The 16,565-nt window shown below is 38.6% G+C and overlaps 1 protein-coding gene and 1 long non-coding RNA gene across 2 annotated transcripts in view; one reads left to right on the top strand and one right to left on the bottom strand.

Moving 5' to 3' along the window:
* Positions 1-16,565, bottom strand: part of LOC143653474 (uncharacterized) — an 87,271-nt gene that overhangs the window by 13,299 nt on the left and 57,407 nt on the right. Inside the window, exon 3 of the long non-coding RNA XR_013161305.1 lies at positions 15,950-16,125. This is a non-coding gene — a long non-coding RNA (uncharacterized LOC143653474). The remainder of the gene's footprint in view (positions 1-15,949; positions 16,126-16,565) is intronic.
* On the top strand, positions 3,514-16,470 carry LOC143653462 (uncharacterized). The gene is made up of 5 exons (XM_077124486.1): positions 3,514-4,466; positions 6,099-6,225; positions 11,105-11,200; positions 11,715-11,797; positions 12,229-16,470. Exons 1-5 carry the CDS (start codon positions 4,455-4,457, stop codon positions 13,417-13,419), a joined length of 1,509 nt encoding a protein of 502 aa, XP_076980601.1. The 5' UTR covers positions 3,514-4,454; the 3' UTR covers positions 13,420-16,470.

The following is a 16,565-nucleotide window of genomic DNA, read 5'->3' as shown; positions in this document are numbered from 1 at the left end:
AATTCATTCAATTTCTTTACTTGTGATTGGTTTGTTGAGGTCGTCTATTTCTTCTTGAGTCAAAGTTGGTTGTTCATGTCTTTCCAGGAACCTGTCCATTTCTTCTAAATTGTTGTATTTATTAGCGTAAAGTTGTTCATAGTATCCTGTTATTACCTCCTTTATTTCTGTGAGGTCAGTAGTTATGTCTCCTCTTTCATTTCTAATCTTATTTATTTGCATCCTCTCTCTTCTTCTTTTTGTCAATCTTGCTAAGGGCCCATCAATCTTGTTGATTTTCTCATAGAACCAACTTCTGGTCTTATTGATTTTCTCTATTGTTTCATGTTTTCAATTTCATTTATTTCTGCTCTAATCTTTGTTATTTCTTTCCTTTTGCTTGCTTTGGGATTAGTTTGCTGTTCTTTCTCCAGTTCTTCCAAGTGGACAGTTAATTCCTGCATTTTTGCCTTTTCTTCTTTTCTGATAAAGGCATTTAGGGCAATAAATTTCCCTCTTAGCACTGCCTTTGCTGTGTCCCATAAGTTTTGATATGTTGTGTCTTCATTTTCATTTGCCTCTAGGTATTTACTAATTTCTCTTGCAATTTCTTCTTTGACCCACTTGTTCTTTAAGAGTGTGTTGTTGAGCCTCCATGTATTTATGAATTTTCTGGCACTCTGCCTATTATTGATTTCCAACTTCATTCCTTTATGATCCGAGAAAGTGTTGTGTATGATTTCAATATTTTTAAATTTGTTAAGACTTGCTTTGTGACCCAGCATATGGTCTATCTTTGAGAATGATCCATGAGCACTTGAAAAAAAGGTGTATCCTGCTGTTGTGGGATGTAATGTCCTATAAATGTCTGTTAAGTCAAGTTCATTTATAGTAATATTCAGGTTCTCTATTTCTTTATTGATCCTCTGTGTAGATGTTCTGTCCATTGATGAGAGTGGTGAATTGAAGTCTCCAACTATTATGGTATATGTGTCTATTTCCCTTTTCAGTGTTTGCAGTGTATTCCTCACGTATTTTGGGGCATTCTGGTTCGGTGCGTAAATATTTATGATTGTTATGTCTTCTTGTTTAATTGTTCCTTTTATTAGTATATAGTGTCCTTCTTTGTCTCTTTTAACTGTTTTACATTTGAAGTCTAATTTGTTGGATATTAGTATAGCCACTCCTGCTCTTTTCTGGTTGTTGTTTGCATGAAATATCTTTTCCCAACCTTTCACTTTCAACCTATATTTATCTTTGGGTCTAAGATGTGTTTCCTGTACACAGCATATAGAAGGATCCTGTTTTTTAATCCATTCTGCCAGTCTATGTCTTTTAATTGGGTAATTCAGTCCATTGACATTTAGAGTTATTACTGTTTGGATAATATTTTCCTCTACCATTTTGCCTTTTGTATTATATATATCATATCTGACTTTCCTTCTTTCTACACTTTTCTCCATGTCTCTCTCTTCTGTCTTTTTGTATCTGACTCTAGTGCTTCCTTTAGTATTTCTTGCAGAGCTGGTCTCTTGGTCACAAATTCTCTTAGTGCCTTTTTGTCTGAGAATGTTTTAATTTCTCCCTCATTTTTGAAGGACAATTTTGCTGGATATAGGAGTCTTGGGTGGCAGTTTTTCTCTTTTAGTAACTTAAATATATCATCCCACTGTCTTCTAGCTTCCATGGTTTCTGCTGAGACATCTACACATAGTCTTATTGGGTTTCCCTTGTATGTGACGGATTGTTTTTCTCTCGCTGCCTTCAAGATCCTCTCTTTCTCTTTGACCTCTGACATTCTAACTAGTAAGTGTCTTGGGGAACGCCTATTTGTGTCTAATCTCTTTGGGGTGCGCTGCACTTCTTGGATCTGTAATTTTAGGTCTTTCATAAGAGTTGGGAAATTTTCAGTGATAATTTCTTCCATTAGTTTTTCTCCTCCTTTTCCCTTCTCTTCTCCTTCTGGGATACCCATTACACGTATATTTGTACGGTTCACATTGTCCTTGAGTTCCCTGATACCTTGTTCAAATTTTTCCATTCTTTTCCGGATAGTTTCTGTTTCTTTTTGGGATTCAGATGTTTCATCCTTCAAATCACTAATTCTATCTTCTGTTTCTTTAAATCTGTCATTGTAGGTATCCATTGTTTTTTCCATCTTTTCTACTTTATCTTTCACTTCCATAAGTTCTGTGATTTGTTTTTTCAGTTTTTCTATTTCTTCTTTATGTTCAGCCCATGTCTTCTTCATGTCCTCCCTCAATTTATCGATTTCGTTTTTGAAGAGGTTTTCCATTTCTGTTCGTATATTCAGCATTAGTTGTTTCAGCTCCTGTATCTCATTTGAACTATTGGTTTCTTCGTTTGACTGGGCCATATGTTCAATTTTCTGAGCGTGATCCGTTATCTTCTGCTGGCATCTGGGCATTTAGTCAGATTTCCCCGGGTGTTCGACCCCACAGGTTGAAAGATTTTTCTGTGCAATCTCTTGGTTCTGTTTTTCTTATCCTGCCCAGTAGGTGGCGCTCGTGGCACACGTTTGTCTGTGGGTTCCACCAGTGAAAGTTGCTGTAGGTCCTTTAACTCTGGAAAATTCTCGCCGTAGGGGAGGTTCGGCAGCTGAAGCGTCTTGGAAGAATGCCAGCCGGCCTGGGGTTCCGAATGCGGGGAGGGTCGCCGGCCGTCGCAGCACAGGAGAGCGTCCGGCCAAATTAGCTAGTCGGCCCGGGGCACCAAGCGTGGCGGGAGGGCGCCAGCTGTCGCAGCCCGGGAGAGTGCACAGTTCCCAGCCGACGGGGGAGTCACGTGTTTGGAAGGGATCCCCCGGTCACTGTTCTCCGCAGTCTGGGGATTTCCGACCCAACTATCTCAGTTGTTCCGGGGTCCTCGTGTGGTGGGGGCACCAGCCGCCGCGGCCTAAGGGGACCGCCTGTCCAATTCTACCAGCTGGCCTGGGAAGGTGGAAGGGAGGGACTCCGGTCGCTTGCCGTCCCACCCAGGAAAGCCCGTGCCCCTTGGTGATCTCACCGGAGCTGGTTCTCCCAGATAGTCAGCCGTTCCAGGATGGGGTACGCTGTCCCTTTGATCTCCCTCGTGGCTCCGGGAGCTGCTCTGTATTATCTCCACTCCCCCAGTAGCTGTTCTGGAGGAGGAAAGGTGAAGGCGGCAAGGCTGTCGAGGCTGGTGGCGGAGGAGCACGGTGAAGGCGGGGGAAGAGGGCACTGTGGTGGTTGGAGAGCAGCCGGAGCAGGAGGGGGAGGAGGGGGGGGAAGGAGGTCGGGCGGCTCGGCTGCTGCGGGGCGTGGGCGCCGCGCGGCGGGCCGGCGGAGAAAGAGAGGGGGGAAGGAGTTCGGGCGGCTCGGCTGCTGCGGGGCGTGGGTGCCGCGCGGCGGGCCGGCGGAGAAAGAGAGGGGGGAAGGAGGTCGGGCGGCTTGGCTGCTGCGGGGCGTGGGCGCCGCGCGGCGGGCCGGCGGAGAAAGCCCCCTATTTACTTTTATTCCATATGTTCTACTTGTCTGTTCACAAGGTTTTCTTTTTCAGAAAATATTATCATTTGTCCATGAAATTATTGTGTAATTATTAACAATGTTGATAAAAGTTTAAAACATAGAAGATCTTCTACATCTATAAATTATGAAATGAAAGGATGTTACAGCTGAAAACTATTAATATGGGATAGGATATCAATTGCTATTTTATTAATATCAGAATGAGATATGGGTTTTTTTTCCAAATCCTTCATTCTTTATTATCTGAGCCTCCTGAACCTATGGGGATTGTGAGATGGTATGACCCATGTATGTGTGCCACTTTTTGTTGCCAGGGATTCTCAGGAGTATATTTGTTTAATGGCAGCCATCCATTGAATGCTCACAGTGGAGCAAGTCCTTGAATTGGCCACCCCATATAAAATGCATTAAGGTTTTTTGGTTACTATCTACGTCCAGCAGGATGAGATCATAAATATGTACTGAGAGAGTGATATTATTAGACATCTAATGTGGAAGAACCAGGATCCTTTTGGACAAGTATCCCCAGAAGTAGAAATACAAGGTAAAGCAGAACAGGAGTTAGAGTCAAGAGGACTGGGCTGAGTATTTCAGAATACATCAGGCATACTGATAGCTAAGAAAATCCACAGTCTTTTCTCTGGATGTGGAGACCAGATGTTTTGGATTCAGGAAGGAAATGGAAGAATCTCTGAAAAACATGGGCTAAGAAACATAAAAACTCAGTGATTTTCATCTTACCTGTACAAAAAAAAAGGTATTTTCTTGGGAAATACTTCATGTTCCTGTTTACTGGACTAGTGTTATTACCAAGTGGAATGTTGGGAATTGTGAGTATTGTCTTGGGAAATTGAGGACAAGTCCAGGATCTAATAGCTTCTTTTTACATTTTCAACTTTGCTCACCTAGTGCTTATCTTGTGTGTGTAACCACAGAGGAAGACATTTGCCAGCTGAGCTGTTGACAATGCAGTCAGTGGTGAGTAAGACATTCTTTTTCATTGAAATTATCTATCTGTTGTCACCAGATGGACATGGATATTCTACTCTCATTTAGAAGATATTCAAGCATCCAGTTAAATTTATGCTGGCCTCTGGGATGTTGGTCATTCATCAATAAGTAATCTTAACAGCACAAGTTTGTTCCGGACTCCATTAAGACTATATCCAATGGAGAGCTGACAGATTTTTTCTCATTCAGCCCATATCCTCATTTGAGAAATAATGCATTCATTGATCCTGTTAATGCCTGCAAATGGCTTACACATACATAACAGTGAACTTAGGTGATAGAGGTGAGTAACAGACTATATTTATAGTCACTAGGGTGGCTGGTGTTCAGCAAATGAGTTCTATCAGTACAGTGTTACTGTTGCTAGGGTGGAGGGTTTTGCATTTTTGACAAGAGCAAACTTGAGGATTAGTTAATAGAAGGAAAAGAGGAATCATTTTCCTCAACTCCTAATTTCTTAAAGTATTGATATTGTATACTTGTACATTTTTTTTTTTTACTTGTACATTTTTAAACTTTCAAAAAGGATAACTAAAATTTTCCCATTCTTTTGTTCTCATTGCCCATTTTCCCTTCTTTTAAACCATCTTTATTCAAATTTTGTAAATGGAAGTAATGAAAAGAAGTGTTGTTTCTTTAATTTTAGCTTGCATTCAAGAGTATAATGGGTAGAGTATAATTTATATCCCTGTGAAAATTTTTGAAGAATTGTAGAAACCAGAATGGCTTAAGAGCCTTCTTTAACTCTTGAATATAAAGAGGAGGTGAAGATAGAAAAGAGATGATGAACATGAGTTTTGAAGATCCCAAGGAAAGTAGAGTTTGGAAGATCTCATATCCCTAGAATGGTCAGCTAAGATCATTCTTCAGTGTAGAAGTCTCAAGGGTCTGCAGTGTGTGTTGCTGATCTGTCCATGCTTGTATGTTATGATGAATGTCTAAGTTATGGAGAGTTGTGTGTGGCAAATACAATGTTTACATGCTACCTGTTTAGTTCTGCATCATACTGTACTTAACTGCAAAGTTTGCTGCCATTCTATTGAATAATATATCTGTACATTATGTTCAGAAACTAAGTACTTTACACATAAGCTCATTGTATCTTTCAAAATTTCAAACCAGTTGTGAAATGATTTCATAGATGAGAGAAAACTGAGGCCATCTGGGGCAATACTCTCACAATAGTTATAAAAATGGTAAAACGTTGGGTATTCATTGTCCCATGATGAGTCTGCATATCTACTTGAAATAGGTGAAAATGATTTTTTTTGTTATAAATGCTGAAGTGTAAATTATACATCCCCATCTGCAAGTCATAATGAATAGTTTATTGGGAAGTGCCCAGGTTGTATTACTCCATGTGTCTTTTGAGATTTTTAATAATTGAGTCTTAAATAACCAGTGTGTGTATGTGTATGTATTCATATCTGTATAAGTCAGGTGAGTGTTCAGCATTGAGAATCATCTGAATTGAAATTCAAATGCAGTTTGAGCTTTCTATCAACAGTCACCAATTCCTCAGTACTATGCTCTCAAACATTCTACTCTGGATATTGGTAGGTGGCCCTTTCTGAATTCTTGTATCTCTGATGTTTTTAGGATTTAGTGAACTTAAAAGATGTAGTTATAGAATTCACCCAAGAAGAGTGGGCCATGCTGTATACATCCCAGAGAAAGCTCTTCAGAGAGGTGATGATGGAGAATATCAGTCATCTGCTCTCAGTGGGTGAGTCTCAAACTTACCTAGCTAATCCTCTTAAGAAGTGTCTAGAACAGCTTGTCTAAATTGTTTTAGATTTATTTTTTTACATTATATATGTATATACTGTTATTGTTATTATTATTTTTTGCATAGGCAGGCACAGGGAATCGAACCCAGGTCTCTAGCATGGCAGGTGAGAACTTTGCCTGCTGAACCACCATGGCCTGCCCACTATGTTATTTTATAACATGAAAAACTACCTGTCATTATCAGGTTCCTGTGTCAACTTGGCCAGGTGATGGTTCCTGGTTGTCTGGTCAGACAAATGCTGGCCTGGCTGTTGCTATGAGAACATTTCATGGACTTAAATCACCCTCATTCTGGCTGTATCCACAAGTGATTGCATTTGCAATAAGCCAAGGAGAGTGTCTTTTGTGATTAGTGAGCTTAAATTAATCACCAGAAGGCTTTTAATTAAGGAAGATTCAGAAAAGACAGTCACTCTTCCTCCTCCAACCAGCCAGCCTTTCCTGAGTGTTCATTGAGGATGCTCATCAGAGCTGCCCCCTTGCAGTCTTCCCTACAGATCTTTAACCCTTGCATCCCCATGGTTGCCCAGCCAGTCTCTTCTGAGAGTTTGTTGAGGACCTTCATTGGAGCTGCCAACCTGCAACCTGCCCTACAGACAGACTGGGGCTCTACATCCTCATAGTTACATGAGATACTTTTCTAAATTTAATATTTATGGGTACCTCCTCTATTAGCTCTAGAGAACCCTAGCTAATAACACTACCTAAAACTTTTGTCTCTTTAACTTACTACTTACATCTAGTATTTCACCTGACTAAAATGTAATCTTTGTGAACACAAATTTCATGTTGTTCTTTTACTCAATGTCAAACATTAAGTACAAAGATGGGAATACAATGAATATTTTCTATAAGGATAAAAGAGGATTAAATATGTTCTAAATAATGATTAAATGATTATGCGCTAGGGATTTGGTGTGGATTCAGACAATAATAGTAAAACAATGGACTATCCTTTTCTACATTAAGTTATAGTGTTCTAAGGGAACTAACTTATTGTATTAATTAGGGTTCTCCGGAGAAACAGAACTGACAGGAGATATTTATAAATATGAGATTTTATAAAAGTGTTTCACATGACTGTGAGTCCAAATTCCATTAGGCAGGCACTAGCTGGCAACTCCAATGGAGGTCATCAGTGAACTCTCCAGGAGGGGCTGACTGGCTGAAGAAGACATAGAAGTTCTCTCTTCTCCCTTAAAAGTTTTCAACTAATTGCATTAATCCAACTCATTGGATTCTCTCTTTGTGGAAGATATTCCTTATTTGATCATAGATGTAATAAGCTACAGATGCAATAATCTAAGTGGTGATTTAATAATAATAAACCAGCCTTCTGATTTATTAACCAGCCATGAAATTTTTTTTTGCAGTAATGGTTATGCCAGTGTTTACTTCACCAGAGAACTGGGCACCCTCATCTGCCAAGTTGACATCTGAACCTAAACATCACATTTGTTTTTTTAATTCTTTTTGAAAATAATAATAAACTATTGTGGAAACCTAGAATTTCTCCTTGTCTGAAAATATAGTGTTCTGCAGTCTGTCCTTGAACTTGGACATCAGAAACCAGAAATACTGTGTTTGGGCACAAGGTCCAGATTTAACCCTTTAATGGTGAAAAATGATCAATATTCTGTGTTCCTTCTACTGTTCCCTTGTCTGACCTTCATGTGTATGTTCTTGTTTAATCACTATGATGGTTTGAAGCTGTATGCACTGCAGAAAAAACATATTCTTAAATCTTATCCATTCCTTCATATGTGAACCATTATTTATATTAACTTTTGTTGAGGTTACTTCACTTAAGGTGTGTCCTATCCCAAGCAGGATGGGTCTTCATCTATTACTGGAGTCTTTTTTAAGATAATAAAATTCAGAGAGAGAAAAAGTCTTGCATATTAACATGCTGAAGTCAATGAAACCTTGAAGAAAAGGAAGAAGCCGGGAGATAGCATGGTATGTCTTTCCATGTGGTAAGCTAAGGAACAATGGTTTCCAGCTGTGAGTCACAGAAATCCTCAGTCTTGGAGAGAAAATGTTGCCTTGAGGATGTCTGGATTTGGGCCTTTTCCTAGCCTCAAAACTATATCCAATAAATTTCCATTGTTTAAACCAACCCATTTTCTTCTATTTGCTTAAATAGCCTAGGAAATAAAAACCAAAATTTGGAACCGGGTGACTGAGGTGTTTCTGTTGCATATTCCAAAAATGTTAATACAGCTTTGGAATGGTATCATTGGTTGAGGCTGAAAGCATTGTGAGGTCTTTTATAGAAATAGCCTAGCTTTCTTTGAAGAGACCATTCATAGAAATATTGTTGTGAAAGGTATTTCCAGTAATACCCTAAAAGGAAATGATGATGTATTATGAAGACAGGAGGAAAAATGATTCTTGTTGCTGTTGAGTTCTGATGTTTGGAAGGCAGATCTTCATTCATGAATTAGGATATTTACCTGTGGCAATTTCCAGTATAAGCATGGAAAGTTCAGACTACTTTCTAATAGCAACTTATAGCAAAACGTGAGAGTAATGGGATAAGCTAAGAACTGAGTTCATGGGCTTAAAGAAAGTAGAAATTGATGGTTCAGAGAATTAGGAGCGTCTGGAAAGTGAATCCCCAGAGAATAGTGCTTCCTGTGAGGGTTTGATTAAACATGAGACCAGTTAGCAACTTCTGTTCAGGTCAAGACTGGAGGTGCAGCTATCCAGAAGGGATTTGTGGAATGTTATTCCCTGATGATTTGGAACTCTATGTACAACATTTACAACTGACAAGTTTTTTGAAAGATCCACATGAACAAACACTGGCCGCCTTGATGAAAAGGGACAGGTTGTAGGAGAAATCACTTCGAGGGCAGAACCATGGAAGCTGAGGTCTAGACAAAAGACATCCTCCAGACAAGAAGGAGGCCCCAGAAGTATAGGTAGAAAGGGTGTGTCTGTTTCAGAGTTTGGAGTGACTTGGCCTCCCACCCCATGTTGACTGCCACCTGACTGCTTCGTAGGGAGGAATCTGTACCCATAAGATTGCAGAAGCTCTCCCTGCCACCTTACTGTTGAGAAGGTTGTGACTATTCCCAAGGGATTTCAGAGTCAGATCACCCCTGCAAAGTTCTGAGAGGTTGGAGGCCTCATTCCTGTGTTTACAGAGAGCATGGCTGGTGCACAAGCACTTGGAAGGGCTGCAGTTGCTCTTCCTCAGTCTTGGAGGACAAAATTTTATTCCATATGTGACTCTCAGACCTTAAAATTTAATGGAGCATGACTTACAGTGTTTGGAACCATGAACCGTGCTTTCCTTTCGGTTTCTACCTATGCAAATGGAAATGTTTATGCTTGTTGCTCCACTGTACACAGTGGAGATTTCACAGGTGCACATACAGAGAGAACTAGTACTCCAGGACAGACCACACCAATAACCAATTATGATTAGACTTTGTACTAAGCATTGCTTCTGAAATGGCTTAAATTTCTTCTGGATATTTTAATGGAATGAATGTACTTTACCTATAGATATAACAGGTTTCTGGGGTCCAGAGAGTGCAGTGTGGTTGTTTGAAGTTGTATGTACCGGGAAAACATTTTGTTAACTAAAATAAATACCTGTGCTTGTGTGCCAATTGTAAGTATGGCCTTTTTTTGAGGTTCCTTCAGTTAAGGAGTGTACTACCTGAAAGAGGATGTGTCTTAATTTTATTACTGGCATAATTTATAAGAAAATAAAATTCAAATACAGAGAGAGAAAGCCATCTGCAATAAGATGAAATTTAAAATAGAAGGAAGAGACCAGGTGATGCTGCCTTGTTCCTTGACATATGACAGGCTATGAAACCAGAATCACCAGATGCCAGGTCCAGAATGCCAGTGTTGGGGAGAAAGCATTGCCTCAATTGTGCTTTGATTTGGACATTTTTCTGGCCTCAAATCCATGAGCAAACAAATTTCCATTTTTTAAGCCAACTTCTTTCATGATATTTGCTAAAGCAGCATAAGAAACTAGAACATCATTGTGCACCTTTGAAAATATTATGTACTCCAGAAAAGCTGTATTTAAATCTTGATCCAATCTTGTGGGAGCAGCTATTTCTTTTAATCCTGATTCAATAGTATAGTTTGAAAAACTTTTGATTTGATCATATCCATAGAGACATGTCACATCCAATTTTGGGCGTGGCTTTTAATTAGATGGAGATGTAACTCAAATCATGCCAGATAGGTCTTGATTAGTTTACTGGAATCTATTAAAAGAGGAAATGCTTTGGGGAGAGTAAAAAATGATAGAAGCATCAGAGTCCACAGAAACTTCACAGCAGAGCTGACACAAATGTGGACGTGGAGAATAGAGACACAAATATTTGGAGATGCTTCAAGCCCAGCAGATGTTGCCATAAGATCGATATTAAGCTAGGCAGAGTATGGAGAGAGCCCAGGGGAGCTGAGAGATGAAAGCCAGCCCTGTAGAAGTAAAGTAGGAACACCCACAGAACAGAGGCTGAAATCAGTGGAGCCCAGGGGCAAGGGACCAGCAGATGCCAGCCATGAACCTACCCAGCTGACAGGTTATCCTGACCCAATGGCCTTTCTTGAATGAAGTTAATCTTTTGTTGCTGTCTTAATTTGGACACTTTCATGTCCTTTGAACTGAAAACTTGTAATTTATTAAATTCCCGTTTATAAAAGCCATTCCAGTTCTGGTATATCACAATCTGGCAGCTTGCAGACTTAACACAATAACTTTCACTGGACTTCATGATAATACATTGTTAAGTGCACTTAACTCAAAATTTCCTTTATTTTTTTTTTCCAAACAGGATATCAGGTCTGTAAATCAGATGTAGCTTCAAAGTTGTTTCAGGGGGAACAACTGTGGGAAGAAGGAATTGAATTGTTCCAAACCCAAAATTCAGGTGAGCTCTTGAAACGTGCTTCAGGACAGGAGGAACGTTGTCAATGAATGAGTTGATTGTTGAAAATATCACCTGCAGATTTCTGCAAGTTATATTTTCTGAAATGTAGGTGTCCATATTTGGGAAATTTCCTCAGGTGTGGTCATAATATTATTTACTTATCAATCTGTATTCAAATGTGTGTGTCTATGGCAAAATAGATATTTATAGATAATTGGATTCAAACTTTCACTTATGGCCCTTTTCCTGGTCCTCATTTTCAATGGTTTTCCATCTTTTTTACCTCCCAATCTTATTATTTTTAAGTAATTGTTCTTTTAATTCAATCTTGAAAATATATTCTAATTGTTAATGTCATATAAAGGTTTCTACCATCTGAAATAATCCTTAATTTGATATTCTTTCCCAGATAACTGTCATATTTGAAACAATTATAGGGCTATGTGAGTTGTTTCAACATATTCATTTTCCTAATGCTGGTCTAGCAATTAATTGTTTTTTTCAATTCTTTCAGGCAGGGGAAATAGTCTTAAAAAACAAGAAATGCTATCCATGCATCATATCTGCAGGAAAGACATATCTACCATTATGTCACTGGTAAGCATCATGGCTGTAACCCTGGTCTTCCAAATAGACACATGGATGTGGAGTAAATTAAGCATTTGGTATAATCACTTAACTGTAAGTTGGTTTAAGTGCTAATCCAAGAAAAGTCTGATAATTTGTATTTCGAAAACATTTAACTTCAACACAATAGTATAACTTAAGTTACTTAAGAAAGAATTCTATAAATATGGCTCATATACTATATCTTCGAAACATAAAATCTTCAGAACCAATTAGATAGTTCTGCAGTTGAGTACTGCATGTACAGAGTAGATCTCTGAACATGTAGGAGAATAACATTCATAAATAGCATGGGAAATATTTTAATTGGAGACTGGAACTGATTGATTAGCTTAGACTTTATATGTATATGAATTAATATTTATAGACAAACCTGTTACACTCTGTCCTCTACTTCCTAGAAGCAGAATTCTCTTACTCAAAAGAATGGCATTATATGTAGTGAATTGCCAGAAAATTGTACTCACATTCCCAGAGTGACTCAACATGTATTAACTCAGAAGGGAAGGAAACGCTACAAAGTCCTCAATGACCAATCATCTTTTAATCAACAAAACCATTTTCACACTAACAGTAAGTCATATGAATGTCATCTACTTGAGAAATCATTTGTTCAAAACTCTGATCATATACATTACAATGGATCTCACATTGGAGAGAAACCCTGTGAATATTATCTATGTGGGAAAGCCTTTACTAAATATTCTGAACTGAGACAACATGAGAGAACTCACACTGGAAAGAAAACATATGTATGCCATCTATGTGGGAAAGTCTTCACGCAAAGTTCTGACCTTAGAGAACATAAGAGAGTTCACACCGGGGAGAAACCTCATGCATGTCATCTATGTGGTAAAGCCTTCACTTATTATTCTAAACTTAGACGACATGAGAACATTCACACTGGAGAGAAACCCTATGAATGTCTTCTATGTGGTAAGACCTTCAGTCAAGGTGCTCAACTGAGACAACATGAAAGAACTCACACAGGAGAGAAACCATATGAATGCCATCTGTGTGGGAAAGCCTTCGCTATTTGTTCTTATCTTAAAGTACATGAGAGAATTCACACTGGAGAGAAACCTTATGAATGTTACCACTGTGGTAAAGCCTTTGCCCATTGTTCTAGCTTTAGACGACATGAGAGCATTCACAGTGAAGAGAAACCCTATGAATGTCTTCTGTGTGGTAAGGCCTTCAGTCGAAGTACTGAACTGAGACAACATGGAAGAATTCACACAGGGAAGAAACCATATGAATGCCAGCTGTGTGGGAAAGCATTCATGTTTTGTTCTGAACTTAGAATACATGAGAGAATTCACACTGGAGAGAAACCATATGAATGTCATCTATGTGGGAAAGCTTTCATTCGATGTTCTACCCTTAGAGAACATGAGAGAATTCACACTGGAGAGAAACGTTATATATGTCATCTATGTGGTAAAGCCTTCACTCATTCTTCTAATCTTAGACAACATACGAATGTTCACACTGGAGAGAAACCCCATGCATGTTGTGTATGTGGGAGAGCCTTCACTCAAAATTCTAACTTGAGAAGACATGAGAGAACTCATACTGGAGAGAAACTTTAGGAATGTCATCTATGTGGGAAAACCTTCACTCATGTTTTAGCCAGAGACAACATGGGAAAACTCACCCTGGGGAAAAACCTTATGCATGTCATACAGGTAGGAAAGCCTTTACCCATTGTTCTGGCTTTAGAAAACATGAGGAAACTCAGGGACAGATCCAGTAAGAAACAGGAAGCAGAATGCTTTTGAGAGATGTTCCTGATGGCTCTGCATATGCTGACCTGAATGCCATTCTCCCTGAGGCACATCCTAGCTGAGATCCTATTGACTCTGGGGAATGAGCTCATTTAGAGCACTATAAGATACACATTTTGGCTGGTCTTAAGAACAAGGGAACCAAAACAAAATTCTGAACAAAATAAGGAGCCTAATGAGAATTGCTGTTTTCTTAGAATCTTTGAAGCATAACATAGGTATTCTGATATAGATCTGGAAATTCCAAAGTATATTGGAATAATTAATATGAATTTTATTAGAGTACCCTGGACATTCAGTGTAAATTACAGAAGTTAAAGGGCAGGCTTGGAATGCCCATGGCCATGCTTATAGATGTTGCTTTCAAGGTACTTAACAATCAGGAACAAAACTCAGAAAAAATAGTAGATAAAGTAACAGACTACCCTTCTGGCAGCTGTTCTATTGGGAACTGAGCATGAGGATGGCATAGCAGAGAAAAGAGAAAGGAGTAACTTAATAAAGATCAGTGTGCTTACTGCAGGGGGAAAATAACTGTTCTAAACTGACAAATAAGACAAAATAAGGTAATGAAATAGCATTAATGGCCCATGGATATGAACTAGAAAATTCTGATTTAGGGCTTCCTGAAGGCAATGACAGAATTTTTCTCCCATCATACCTATTTCCCACCAAAAATCTCAGGTAAAGACAAGGGTGGAAAGTAAAATAGTGGACTTTCTCATTTATACAGGTTCAATTTCTTCTGTGATAAACCAGTAGTTGGCCACTGAAACAAATGAGCAAATTGTGACAATTGAAATACATGCCCAAAATACACTAAGGTGCTCCATGATCTTTTGATTGTAAATGTGGGAAAAAGTATTTGCAGCATCAATTTTTGAATGTGCCAGAATGCCCTACAGCCTTACTGGTAAGGTATTTGCTAACTAAATTAAATGATTAAGGTGTATTTTCAAAGTGAGAAATAAACCTGAGTATCTCCAAAGGACTGCATATGTGGGCTGCCTTTTTATAAGCTGAGGAACTTGAAAAAGTACCAGTACCAGCTCACATACTCAGACATGCTGCATCTAAGATATTTTCAACTGGCACTTGGGAGAGTTATAACTGTCCATTCAGTGAAAACTTAGCTCAAGGCAGGAACAAATCAACCCAAGGTAGTCAATATCCTTTGCCATTACAAGTGAGGAAATATATTTAAGCAATAACAGAAACTTTTTAAAAAGTGAACAAATAAATAATCTGTTCCTTAATTCTGCAGTTAAAATGTTGGAAATGCTCAATCAAGATATCAGTTTAACTGTTAACATTTAATGTGGACAGAAGGTTACAGTTTGTTAATGAGAAAGTCATGAGATAATCTGCCGTTTGGTTCTACCTTTCAAATATTGGACATACCCCATCAAGACATCATCTCACAACACTACAAGCAAACTCACTGTCCTCCCCCTCTGTATGTGGGACATGACTCCCAGGGGTGTGTACCTTCCTGACAATATGGAACAAATACTAGAATGAGCTGGGACTCAGCACCAAGGGATTGAGAAAACCTTCTTGACCAAAACAGGGAAGAGAGAAATGAGACAAAATAAAGTGTCAATGGCTAAGAGATTCCAAAAAGAGACAAGAGGTTATCCTGGAGGTTATTCTTATGCATTAAATAGATATCACCTTTTTAGTTAAGGTATAACAGAGAGGCTGGAGAGAAGTACCTGAAAATGTGTTCCAGTAGCCATGTTTCTTGAAGGTGATTGTATTAATGATATAGCTTTCACAGTGTGACTTTGTGATTTTGAAAACCTTGTGTCTGATGCTTCTTTTATCTACCTTATGGACAGAAGAGTAAAACATGGATAAATGATAGGGGGAACAAATATTAAAATAAATTTAGTAGATTGAAAATGCTAGTGATCAAGGAAAGTGAGGGGTAAGGGGTATGGTATGTATGAGTTTTTTTCTGTTTTTATTTCTTTTTCTGAATTGATGCAAATGTTCTAAGAAATGATCATGAGTATGAATATACAACTATGTGATGAAAAATAAGAATGTTCATATTGTATGTTGATTGGTTTTATCAATAAAAATTTTTAAAAGAGCAAAAAAAGATATTAGTTCAGTTGACATTTAATAACTTGAAAAAATGTTTTGAGTGTATACTTCTAAGAAAAAAAGATCTCAGAGCATACCTACCTTGTCATGAACATAATTATTTCCTTCATGTGCCTTTATTTGAAAGTTTTTCATCTCCAAAATTAAACCTAAATATTTTGTATCATTAAAATTGGTATGTTCCTCCTTTGGGTGCACAGGTAATTCAGTGTAGAATACTCACCTTTCGTGTGGGAGACCCAGGTTTGATTCCAAGACCATAACCCCCTCCAAAATTGGTATGGCCACATCTTACACATATTTAATTACATCTTAAAAGAAAGGGAGGGCAGGCCATGTTGGCTTAGCAGGCAGAGTTCTCGCCTGCCATGCTGGCGTCCTGGGTTCGTTTCCTGGTTCCTGCCCATGCAAAAAAAAAAAAAAAAAAAGGGAAAGGAAAGAGGTATGAGATGCTAGATTAAATGAGAGATTTGTTCACATATAAACTGTGATATTCTGCTTGCAAATCAGTAGAACATTTCTAAACCTATTTTCCTTTCCCTTCTTTCTTTTCCCTTCCTTTCCTTTCCTTTTTTTTTTTTACTTTTCCTCTCTATATAGTCTCCTTCTAAAAATGCCCCTTTCAACTTCTCTGTGCCTTCCCCCCTTTTACTCTCCATTCTTCCCCTCTCTTTGGCCTTCCACCTGACACGCCCTCTCCCTTCCATGCCCAGGGTTCCTATAAAGAGATCAGTTTCCAATGTTTAAGGAATTAGCATAACCTATCTTCAGTTTTCTGGCTAAAACTTAAGCAAACAGGAGTCTCTTATAAGGCCATGTTTCCCTTCAGTGAGATGTGC

This window comes from Tamandua tetradactyla, chromosome 13 (genome assembly GCF_023851605.1).
Source record: "Tamandua tetradactyla isolate mTamTet1 chromosome 13, mTamTet1.pri, whole genome shotgun sequence".
NCBI lineage: Eukaryota > Metazoa > Chordata > Mammalia > Pilosa > Myrmecophagidae > Tamandua > Tamandua tetradactyla.
Note: the sequence above shows the minus strand (reverse complement) of the source record. Positions and strands in the feature narration are given on the sequence as shown.

Bases quoted from the DNA above. Each gene is read 5' to 3' on its own strand.
- LOC143653462 (XM_077124486.1), top strand. The intron at 6,226-11,104 runs GTGAGTCTCAAA...TTTTCCAAACAG, and splicing joins CAGTCATCTGCTCTCAGTGG to GATATCAGGTCTGTAAATCA. The intron at 11,201-11,714 runs GTGAGCTCTTGA...CAATTCTTTCAG, and splicing joins GTTCCAAACCCAAAATTCAG to GCAGGGGAAATAGTCTTAAA.